Source organism: Nannospalax galili, unplaced genomic scaffold (assembly GCF_000622305.1).
Source record: "Nannospalax galili isolate Female #2095 unplaced genomic scaffold, S.galili_v1.0 scaffold907, whole genome shotgun sequence".
Taxonomy (NCBI): domain Eukaryota; kingdom Metazoa; phylum Chordata; class Mammalia; order Rodentia; family Spalacidae; genus Nannospalax; species Nannospalax galili.
The window spans coordinates 2,283,171-2,295,095 of NW_008357958.1; the positions used below are offsets into that span (position 1 = coordinate 2,283,171).

The following is an 11,925-nucleotide window of genomic DNA, read 5'->3' on the forward strand; positions in this document are numbered from 1 at the left end:
ATATTGTTTAATATTCCTTAGAGTAAGGCCTATGAATTAACTTTTCACAAATCATAAAAAAGTTGGCTTTTGCCAGGTGTGGTGGCACACCCCTTTAAAACCAGCACTCAGGAGGCAGAGGCAGGCAGATCTTTGTGATTTCAAGGCCAGCCTGGTCTATATAGTGAGTTCCAGGCTAGCTGGGGCTACAAAGAGATCCTGTCTCAAAAAGACAAAAATCAAAAAGACAAAAAAAAAAAAAAAAGGCTTTTTTTTTTCTGAAAACTATGTTGCTCACTGAATTTGTCTCCTGTCTCGTTTTTCAGGAAACCAGAATAGTTTTATGCTTATGCTGTTTTAAAGTTATTTTACTATTATTTATTAATTTATTTGTGTGTATGTGTACATATATGTGGTGTACACATGCTGTAGTATGCATGTGGAGGTCAGAGAACAACCTGGAGGAGTTGGTTCTCTCCTTCCCCCAAGTGCGTCACAGGGATCCGGTCATCAGGCTTAGCAACAAGCACCTCTACCCACTGAGCCATCTCACTAGCTTTGATCCTCTAGTATAATTGCTTTCCTATTTTTACAATTCTTAAAAGAAATACTTTTACAATTTTATTAAATATCTCAGCAGCTGTCCAGGCTTTAGAATGATGAAGCCTGGTGCCTGCTGTCTCAGAGACAATGTTATGGGTTTGCTATGAGCATATACTGAGGAAGGAGTGGGTGTCACTTCTCTGGAAGCACAGAGACCAGATTAATGAGAGCATTTTTTGCCACTGTATCTCATGTAAAATATACATGGTTGATTTTACCTTTTGAACTAGTCTGATATTTTTTGTCTTTTAATAGGAATGCTTATATTATTTTCATTTATTTAATTAAAAATTCCACTGTTGTCCTATGTCATAATTTAAAATTTCTTTTATTTCTTATCCCCTTATGAATGAACTACATTCTTTTACTTTTTCCTATTTTTCTATTTTTTTTTCATTCTTTCAGTTCTTGAAAGACACCAGATATATCAATGTCTAATCTCATTCTAAATGAGGTTACTTTTAAGATTATTAAAAATATTCTTTAGCTGTTGTTTTACCAGCTTGCTCTTAAATATTCCTGCCACTCTCAACATCTGTAGCTTTAGGGGTAAAAATTGTTATAGAACCTAAAAACAAATCAAAATGTCAATCTGTTTAAAAAAGATTTTGGGGGGGCTGGAGAGATGGCTCAGTGGTTAAGAGCACTGACTGCTCTTGCAGAGGACCTGGGTTCAGTTCCCAGCATCCACATGGTGACTATCAACCATCTGTAACTCCAATTCCAGGGGATCCAATGCCCTCTCTGGCCTTTGTGGGAGCATCTACATACATGTAGGCAATACACTCATACACATAAAATAAAAATAAAAAATAACATATTTTAAAAAAGATTTTGGATCTAGAATCATATTAAAACACACACACACAAACACATACAGATGTTTTACTTATTTCTAAAGTTATCCTTCATCTTGGTTTAAACATACTGTCACTTTTTTCCTCTGGATTCTTCCATTTATAAAAACATTTTTCTATTTTCTTTTTATATGAATCACCTTGTTCAGTCCTGAAATTTGGGGGAACTTTTTTTTTTTGGTGTTGGGAATTGAATGCAGGGCTTTGCGCATTCTAGGCAATTATTCTATCACTGAGTTATATCCCAACCTGGGGACCTTTTAAAAATAGTTTGTATTTATCAAATGTGCTTTTGCGTTCTTATTAAAAAGTTTTTTAAGACTTATTTTTAAAAAACATTTTATTTATTATTTTTATTTTTATGTGTATGAGTGCATTGCTTGCATGTACGTAAGTGCACCACTATTGTGCAATGCTCACAGAGGTCAGAAGAGGGCATCAGATCCCCTGAACTGGAGAGTTGTTAGCTGCCATGTGGGTGCTGGGACCCAAACCCAGATCCACTGCAAGAGCAGTCAGTGCTCTTAACGGCTGATCCATCTCTCCAGCCCCCAAGGTTTATTTTTATTTTTAATTATGTGTATATGTGTGTATCTGTGTATGGGCCTGTGCACGGGAATATAGATGCCTGTGGATCCCAGAAGATATCCGATCCCCTGAAGCTGGAGTAATAGACAGCTGTGAACAGCCATGTGGGTGTTGGGAACTGAACCCCAGTCATTTGCAAGAACAGTACATAATCACTGAGCCATCCCCTCTAGCCCCACTTCTTTTGTTTTGTTTTGTTTTGCTTTCTTTTTGAGACAGGGTCTCCCCATAGCCCCAGCTGGCCTGAAACTTACTCTGTAGACCAGACTGGCCTTGACCTCACAGAGCTCTGCCTACGTCTGCCTCCAGAGTGCTGGGATTAAAGGTGTGTGCCACCACACCAGGCCCACTTTTCTGGAATTCTCACTGAAATCTGTTTCCATGTGCCTTTATGAAGCCCCAAATTCAGGTTTTCTCAGTGTTAGCCTGGCATTTCTCAGTGACAACTTGAACAAGAGTTCCTACTAGATCTTCCTGAAAACCGAGTGAAAACCTGTCACCCCTGGGGGGATGTGTCATGAGATGAGAAACCTAGAGGTGTTAGGAGAAAGACAAGATGGCCAATTAATCCTCAAGTTCTAGGGTGGGACCAGAAAGTAAAAATTTCCAATGCTATCTCTGTTTTCTTACTGCTTTATGCATGCACACACACTCATAAATATATGGAAATATGTGTGTAACTGGATATGGGTATATATTACTAGCTGTTCTTTATGGAGTATGTAGATTGTCCCAGAGATGATGCTACAAGCTTTACACAGAGTCTGTGTAACCCTCCCAGACTCTGTCAGTTAACTATTATTATAATTCCTTGTAGATATGGAAGCTGAAGCTTAGAACCTTGATTCTAACTTACTCAGGGCACACAGTTATAAGTGATGGAGCTGGGGTTTAAACTCAGATGCAGCTGCTCTACTTTGGAAAGTCTAGAGTGCTCTGAGCTTCTTGGTAAGCAGCATGTGGAAATAAGTAAGTTCTAGGTGGGGCAGAAGCAGTGGCCTGGCAAGATAGAGGAGGTGACCCAAAAGAGGCCCTAACCTCCTCTGATAGCAAGTCAAGGAGAATCTGTTAGTATTCCCTATAAGCAGGGCCTCTGGTACTAAACCAGGGGGTCAGAGTAAGTCTGAGATTAAACCATGGTGTTTCTGCTTGAACCCCATCTCTCAGGTTGGCACTATTATTCATCCAACCAGAGTCTTGGGGTTTTAAGTAGGTGTGAATAAATTGGCAACCAGTGGGCCAAAAGCAGCCCTATATGTGTTTGTGTAAATAAAGTTTGATTGGAACACAGCCACAGCCCTTTGTTTACACATTCTCTATGGCTGCTTTTGCATTGTTAAGCAAGCGCTAAGTAGCTGTGATGGAGACTATATGACTGGTAAAGCCTTAAAAATGTGTCCTCTGCCTTGTCCTGAACTTTGGCATCAAGGATCTTATGAGGAGCAGACTCACCGTGAAGACCTTCTCTGGCTGGCCCCGAGCTCTCATGTTGGTGTCATGAATTAACTTCAGAATCATCCATGCTTCGTCATGTTTTCCCACCTAAGAAACACACAGGCAGAGAAGGGCTGGGAGTCAGACATTTATTCCCTACCTTTGTGGTGACTACCCTGAATTCCACACCAAATGGAATGTCATTGCACAAATATGTTTAGCTATGCCCCATGGAAGCACACAGACTGAGGATGTCACAGAGTATATCCGCAGTTTAAAGGATGCGCCTTCAACTAGAAATAGCACCTGTGGAATCTCTCATTTCATTTAGAAAACAATGAGCCCTATTCTCTTCACTGAGTGAAAGCTATTTGCTTAAGGAAGAACATGCATGTTTTCTGGCTGTGAGACAGCTTTTTCACATGCTAGTTGTTTAAAGCATGTCTCCTCCATGAAACCAAAGTTTCATGCAAAGTTCCATGGGAGGAAGGAAAAATGTACCTCCCAAGGAGAGACATACTTTCTTGGATTTGTAAGGAATCCTTTCCAATGTAAGCGGGCTACTTGAGTATTCATAATATTACCTCCAACAAGAACCGAGGGCTTTCAGGCATGAAGGTGAGGGCCACCACAGAGGAGACGCAGGGGAGTGCGCAGACGATGACGAACACACGCCAGCTATGGAACTGGTAGGCTGAGCCCATGCTGAAACTCCACCCTGGAAAGGACAGAAGAGTGAGGGACGATTCCTCTACGCTGCTACTGAGCAAGTCACAGGGTGGGGCTCCACAGGGAGAGGGGTGTCCTTTAATCAAGTCTGTCCACAGAAGGATGAGTTGATCTGCACATCAGTCACAGTGGCCGATGTTAAGAGCCCCATGAACAAGGCTGAGAAGAAAGGGGACTGGGACTAACAGGGTCAAGTAGGGGGTAAGTGTAGGGTCATAGAATCAGATCTCAAAGGCCAGCATTACTGTGGGAGAATGCTTCTTCCAACAGGGCACTGTGCTGATTGTCTACTGTTCACTTTTCCACGTTATTCTGCACTCTGCTGTGTGCCAGGAAATGGGCCTCTATGGACTGCATTACCGAGTTCCTAGCCAGGCTTGGGGGAGGCAGTGGTTCAGACAGTGCCTTCTATATATCCCCAGCTGGCCTTGAACTCACAATTTCCTGTCCCAGCCTTCTGAGTGCTATGATCACAGGCATGTGTCACCACACCCGGTTCCCAAGTAGGTTTAAGAAGAGGAAGTATAGGATGAGGGGTGAGCATTATTTGCTCTCCTCCCTCTCCCCTCCCTGGCCAGGTGGAGGGCTGACCGTGGGCAACTCTCAGCTCCTGGCTTTCTGCATCTCCAGTTCTTGACAGGTCTCCTCAGTGTTGCCCCTTGAGGTGCTGGGGGCTCTAAGGTGCTGTGGCATGACTTACTGATCTCTCTTCACAGTTCCTAGTTCTTTGCAAACAGCCCCTTCATTAGACCATTTTAAATGGCCGTGGAGCAGGGGGTTGACTTACTGTGGCACCTGACCACTGTAGCTATCAGGAACTGACAGGTGCATCTCTGTTCATAGATATAATATGGTATATCAAGATGATTTCTAATTCCTAAGTAGACATTTTAAATGTCCAAATATTAAAAATTAAAGTTTTGTATACTATATAATATAGATAGTCCCAAAAGGATACAAATAGAAATCCCTTCAGGAACAAAAGGCTGGTATTTGGATGAATATAAAATGAATAAAAGCAAAATTCAAGCATGGTTCCAAATAAGAAATGAGACATTTCCAATCTAATCAAAGCCAAAGATTTATAGATTTATAGATGGACAGGTGAATTATATGAGGTGAAATGTTGATCTATAGCAAAGCTCGGTACTTATAAGGGTTTCTATGAACAAAGTGAGATAGTCTGCATCCCATCTCCAGGAAAGGTGTATATTCCTCATTCATATCAGAATCCTGGGAGAACCTGGAGGTGACATAATTCTACAAGCCACAAGCCAAAATCACAAAATCTTTACTGCCAGGATTCGACACCGAATTACACACCAGAACCCAGTGACACTTCACTCACTATATTGCTGACAAATGACATCAACACTAGTAGCATGCTCTATTAATCTTACATTAATTTTTTTCCTGAGAGTTTAATATGTGGGTCACTAATTTAATTATATAATTATCTTTAGGGAAGCATGATTATGCTCAATGTTTTATGTGGCATTAATTCAAAAGTCTCACATATCCAAAATGCAGAAGAAAATATGATAGAACCAGGAAACAGAACTTGCTCATTTCACCTGTGATCTGAGAGCTTCAAATGAAGGCCTTATTTTTTCAAAAGCGGTGGCATATGCCTTTAATTCCAGCACTCAGGAGGCAGAGGCAGGTGGATCTCTGAGATCAAGGTCAGCCTGGTCTACATGATCAGTTCCAGGCCAGCTGGGGCTACAGTGCAAGAATAAAAAAAGCTTCTAGTGACTGAGTTAAATTTCAGGCTATAGCACTTTCTACAAAATAGAGGAAAACGAGTAAAGACAGAGAGGAGGGGTCTAGAGCCACTGTTCAAAACAAGAGTTCAGAGGGTGATCTTCTCAATGGAAAATACGACAAAGTGATTTAACCAAGTCCCTACAGTGGGTACTGCAGGAAGCTTGTTGTGGTAGACAGAAAGCTGCCCCTCCCCTTCACCAACTGTTCTCAGCCTAATCCTCAGAACCTGTGGATAGGGGGACATTGAGGATTGTGAAAGATTTTCTAGCATTGTATAGCCTGGCGAAATGTAAATGCTAAAGTCCTTCTAAAGAAAGGAGAGAGGCAGGAGAGTCAGAGTGAGAGGAGAGGATGTGAGAGCAGCAGGGGCCATAGAGAAGGAGACTTGAAGGAGCTGCACTGCCAGCTTTGAAGATGTAGGGAGGGGTCATAGCGAAGGAGTGGGACTGGTAAATGGCAAAGTAGATGGCAAAGCATGGGCATGGAGGCCTGAGAGCAGCCTGTAGGAGTCACTTCTCTCTTACCATGTGGTCATCAGATCATCAGGCTCAGTGGCAAGTGCTATTACTGGCTGAGCCACCACACCTGCCCCAATTTTTTGCTTAACTTTACAAGAATCTGTTGAACTGTCTTCCACAGCAGAGTTAATTGCCATTTGTGTTGCCATCCACAGTGTTAGAGCTCTCCAGCTGCTACGCATCCTTCCCACCATTTCCTGCCCCTTAAAAAATGCTTATTCCTTTTCATAGGAGACTGATGAAATCCCTTATGACTGTAAATTGTTTTCCTTAACGTCTAATGAGATCTTCATTTCCCTTTTGTCCATTTTCACACTTTTATGGAGTGCCTACATGTTGGGAGCCTCTGTTAGGCAAAGTGGAAGCCCCTTCACACTGGACAGCTCATGCAGCTCAGGAATTATGTGCTGCAGGCTCCTTTCATAGCGGGGTGTCTTCCTGGCATCTTTCCTGTCTCTCCTTTTGAAGTGTCCGCCACGAATGCTATAACATAAACATGGCCTTTGGCTCTAACAGGTACCATGCCTTCCTGTAATTTCTCCAGGCAGACAACAGTCTAGCAGTGTGGCAGAAACCCACCTCCATATGTAAATACAATGCCTCACAAAGCATCTAACAGCCAAAGCTTTTACCACTACCCCCATGGTATAAATGTCTTAGTCTTCTCTTAATGGTCAGAGAACTGGGTCGCAGAAAGCTGGGACACAGAGAGCAGGATCTCAGACAATAAAGCTGTAACACAGACTAAGTCTTGAGTCTTGTGTCACTACCGGCCGCCCAATCTCTCTGGGGGGCGCACTCCCTCGTTACCGACCCGCAAACACCCTAGCTTTCGCCGTCTCTGTACTCTTCCCTCCGTGGTTCTGTGGCCAGGAACCTCACATCCTGAGGAATAGTACACGGTACACGGATGAAATAGAGATGGGATTTCGGCTGAACAATGCTTCAGTAGCGGAGGAAGCTGTCTGCACCAGAGACTCGGGACTCGAGCCACCGGCAGAAGCCTGTGGGGCATCCGCAGCTGCGGCCAGACCCGCCAGCGACTAGCCAGGTGTGGCAGGGGCCCAGAGCACCCCGAGATATCCACGCACACGACGCCTGAGGCCGATAGAGACACCGAGAAGCCAACGGGACCAGACCAGCTTTCCTCCAGACGAACGGCGGGAGAGCAAGCGCACACCTGTGGATCCGCCCTGCCATCCCGAGAGTGTGCGCAGGGACCCCGAGTGCCCAGAGAGAGAGAGCGCACCACCCCCATACCTACATATGCCAGTCATAACATGTGACGTGGGGGGGGGTCACAGGGCTGATTTCTTGCCCATGAGGAGGTTGGAGTCCAGTGGAAGAGGCAAATTTGCTTAGGAAGTAGAATACCCTGTAGACTGACTCTGCACTGGGTCAGGAAGGAAGTACAGGAGTGCAGGGGGCAGGACCAGCTGTTCGCTCTGGTAGACTCTTCTGCAGAGTTCCTGCCACATTCCTTTTCTGATTTTCCCCTATATACAAAGAGCAAATTCTAAAATTTCTAACGCCAAAGTTAGAATTAACGCTTTTGTTTATGAAGCCGAGGAAGTCAGCCAGGACCGATTGTTCCTACTATTTTATATCTGGCTGGCTTGGAGAGGGGGAGAAGTGCCCTGTAGAAGTGAGAGGAGTCCTGGAAAGGGAATTGAACTCTCCCTCCTCTTACAACATGCCCACTGGGATCAAAGATTGATGGAAATACCCTGGGGTCTGAGAGGAGGCTGGCTCTGTGAGGGCCTTGGGAAGTGATTCTGCAGGTGCCTGACAGGCCAGAACACCAATCTCTGCATTAAAGATGGGTATGAGCATCAAGGAGTGAAATGCAGATCTCCATCACTGCTCACCCACTAGTCCTAAAGGAGCTCTCCTGAGTGCCATTTCAAGGAGGCTTACCTCTGAATTTAAGCACTATGCAAAGCCTACACTACAATCAGAAAGTAGGGCAAAGAACAGGACTGTGAAAGCAAGCCACATTCCACTGGGAAAGAAGGTTGGTGTGATCAAATCCTTGTCTGCTCTAAGTAAAATGGATCCTTTGAAATTAATCCTCATCGTTGGCACTATGCCCCCCTTTCCTTTGTCTTAAAAAATGATTCTTGTAAAGTTGATGGTTCTAATTGTCCTTTGGACTTTGCTAAAATGCTCATTAAAATGTCATACTGTGGGATTTATCTACAGATAATGTTAATTCCATGCAAGGAAGGACCCCAATTAGGGTGTTACAGAAGGCTGTTAATGCACAGCTCTAATCAGTGTGGAGCTAATAAGAGCGAGGTGTGTCTTGCATAATAATCAAGGCGTTTGCCACCCTGGCACTACCCGGCTCTGTGACAGCCTCCCCAGCTGCAAGTTGTTCAAGGGTTAGGGTTAGAATGTGACACACACAGGACACTGGCTCTTACATTCTTTTCTGGGCTCTGTCCTGGAAACAGTGGAATCTTGGTACCCACTTTGCTGACCTACTTTTTGATCAGCAGTTATGTGATAATATGAACAAAACAGTGTTTGTCAAGAAAGTAGATTTTAGGTGCAAGGCACAGATCCAATGTACTAAAAGAAAATCGTTAGCACTGGATGGGAGATCACGTTTGATTAGTTATGAAGCCGATCACTTGTGTATTTTCATCTGCGGTCTTACAAGGCACATAACCAACTAAAATTCTGATTTAAAGTGGCTCAAAATCATTTTCTCCAGAGAGAAAAACATAGCAAGGGAACAATGGTCAGATGATTTTCTGATTTTATTGCTACAGAAATAAAATTTTTATACTCTCAAAATGTCACTGGCTTAAAATATAAAAACTATATAATCAGCATGAAACATTAATCCTTTGCTCGCAACTCAGGTTTTCACACAGCCAGTACCATCCATGACAATGGAGTTTAACCAGGTGCAGCTGCACAGTCCTGTAAAGATGTTCCTGTCTTTCTAATTTGTAGTAAAAGCAATAAACAAATAGAATGGTATAACAGCGATAACAGGGAGGAAAACTACGGTGTAGTCATCTAATAAATGTCATCTGACTATTGGAAAAAAATGAGGCAGATTTTTCTGATTTAACATGGAAAATGTCCATTACAATGCTCAATGGAAAAAGAGAAGCTTTTCTCAAATACTGTGAATATTAGTGATTTCATTTAAAAGGCACATAAAACACCTCTTTCTCTCTCTCTCCCTCTCTCTCTCTTTCTCTCGCTCTCTCTCTCTCAGTCTTTTTGAGACAGGGTCTGCCTATAGCCCCAGCTGGCCTGGAACTCACTATGTAGACCAGGCTGGCCTCGAACTCACAGAAATCTGCCTGCCTCTGCCTTCTGAGTACTGGGATTAAAGGTGTGTGCCACCACACCCAGCACAAAACATATATCATCTAGAGGTCAGAGGGAAATGCACTAAGCTGTTTTAAGAAGTTACTTGGGGTAGGATGTTGCTCATGGGGACTTTCACTTTTGTCATTATTTCTTTAATTTTTGAAGTTTGCATAATCTTATATCACTTTTTAACTTTAAAAAGGAAAAGCAAATTAGAATTATAAGTCTGATTTTTGAGAGTCAGGCACTGGTGGGAAGACAGGAGAAGCCATTATTCAATATTTGCATTTTTCCTCAACTAATGTTATTGATTTTGATTGTGATTAATGTAAGCATGGAGAATACAGTGTGCATTTATGGATACCCAGAAGAAAGCATCAGAGATAACCCTGGTATCTCTGGATAGAAAAGAGAATTGTTTCTACTGACCTTTAGTCCTGGGGAAATGGGGACAAAGGAGAGGAGGGGACAGGAGAGTTAATCAAAACTAAGGATGTGTGAGAAACACTTATGGAAACCCACTACTTTGCAAGCTGATTAAAAAATACAATAGAAAAGGAGTTTGGACACAGATACCCTGCATGGGTAGACAATGCTTACCCCCAAAGGCATGTGTTATTAAATTAAAATCTTAGCACCAGGCATGGGATTATTCCTAAAGACACCACACATGTTGGTTGTAGGACTTAGAGAAATCAAACTGGAGTTGATCTGAAAATTTCCTCCTTACTGGCCTTCGTAATGCTGAAAGGTGCTCTCATGTCACTGGGAAAGAAAAGTTATCAATGATCTTACCTAGTGGTGAGCCCTGAATGCTACAATATCAGCCTTATAAGCAAGAATCCCAACTACTGCAATAGTGGCATTAAGGTTTTGGTAGTTACCAACTGTTTTCTAATTTGATCTGAAGTCTGCTCCAAGATGGGTAATTCATGCCTGGTACTGTAAACCAGGTAAAAATCTCATGGATTAGGAGGTCATAAGTCTTAGGGGGGAACTCACTACTGTTGTTTTGTTAAATGGGCTTGTTGTCAAAATGTCTTATAAATATTTATGTTTATACTCACAGATTAGTGTTGCTCTCAACCTTGGTCAAAGAAGCTTCTTTCTGCAGTGGGCAGCAGTTAATGTAAAGACTCATAACTGGTCAAAGTGCTGGAATAAGTGACTACTGAGTGCTCAGCCCTAAAACATCTATAGGAAACTCCCTTCCCCAAGGCTCAGGGACCATTGTGGAAGAGGAAACAAAAAGAATGTAAAAGCTGGAGGATGGGGAACAATGTGTGAAATGCTGTCTTCTGGACATGGCATGGACATCACACTCATGAACTCACTGCAGTTATGGTTACTTGTACAAAACCTGTACAAGATCAAGAAATGAGATTAGTCAATATTCCAGCAGACAGCACTAATTTGACTCAGTAGGTTACAGAAAAAAAGGAGGGGATATGAAGGTGGGACAGTGACATGTTGGGGTGTTTCTAGAGGGAGTAGAAATGGGGGTGGTATAGATATGATCAAGATACATTGCATACACATATGAAGTTATCAAAGAATAAATAGAATATATTCTAAAAGAATAAAAAATAGAAAAAAATTTTAAAAGAAAACTGAAATTGTATTTGTGCCACTATTCAATATTTACATTTTCTCAATTAATATTATTGATTCTGATTCTGATTAATGTAAACATTGAAAGTATAGTGTCCATTTATGGAAACCCAGAGGAAAGCACCAGAAATAGCTCTAGTGTCTCTAGATAGGAAAGAGAAAGGTTTTCACTGAACTTTAGTTCTGATTCCTAAGCTCTGCCATTTATAATTTGGATTGCTGGGGCAGAGGCTGGACTTGGTGTATCTATCAGTGATGCACGTAGCAACAGAGCTAACCAGCAACCATGGTCCATCCATCTAGCCCCAGCAGGATACAACCCTGCCTGCAGGAAGTGTGAGCCAATGCTGCATCCTGGGGAGACAGTCAAGGGGACAAATTCTAAACAAATTTTATAGTTTCTGCTTCTAAGAGCCAGTTCAAGCTATCCCACTACCTTGTATTCTGCTTCATTTCCTTCCTTCCTTCCTTCCTTCCTTCCTTCCTTCCTTCCTTCCTTCCTTCCT

At 42.5% G+C, this 11,925-nt stretch overlaps 1 protein-coding gene across 1 annotated transcript in view; it reads right to left on the reverse strand.

The window, feature by feature from the left end:
• Nucleotides 1–11,925, reverse strand: part of Sv2c (synaptic vesicle glycoprotein 2C) — a 241,573-nt gene that overhangs the window by 37,688 nt on the left and 191,960 nt on the right. Inside the window, exons 5-6 of the mRNA XM_008855998.1 lie at nt 4,046–4,179; nt 3,480–3,569 (exon numbers count right to left, since the gene is read on the reverse strand). Coding sequence (XP_008854220.1) covers nt 3,480–3,569; nt 4,046–4,179 — 224 coding nt within the window. The remainder of the gene's footprint in view (nt 1–3,479; nt 3,570–4,045; nt 4,180–11,925) is intronic.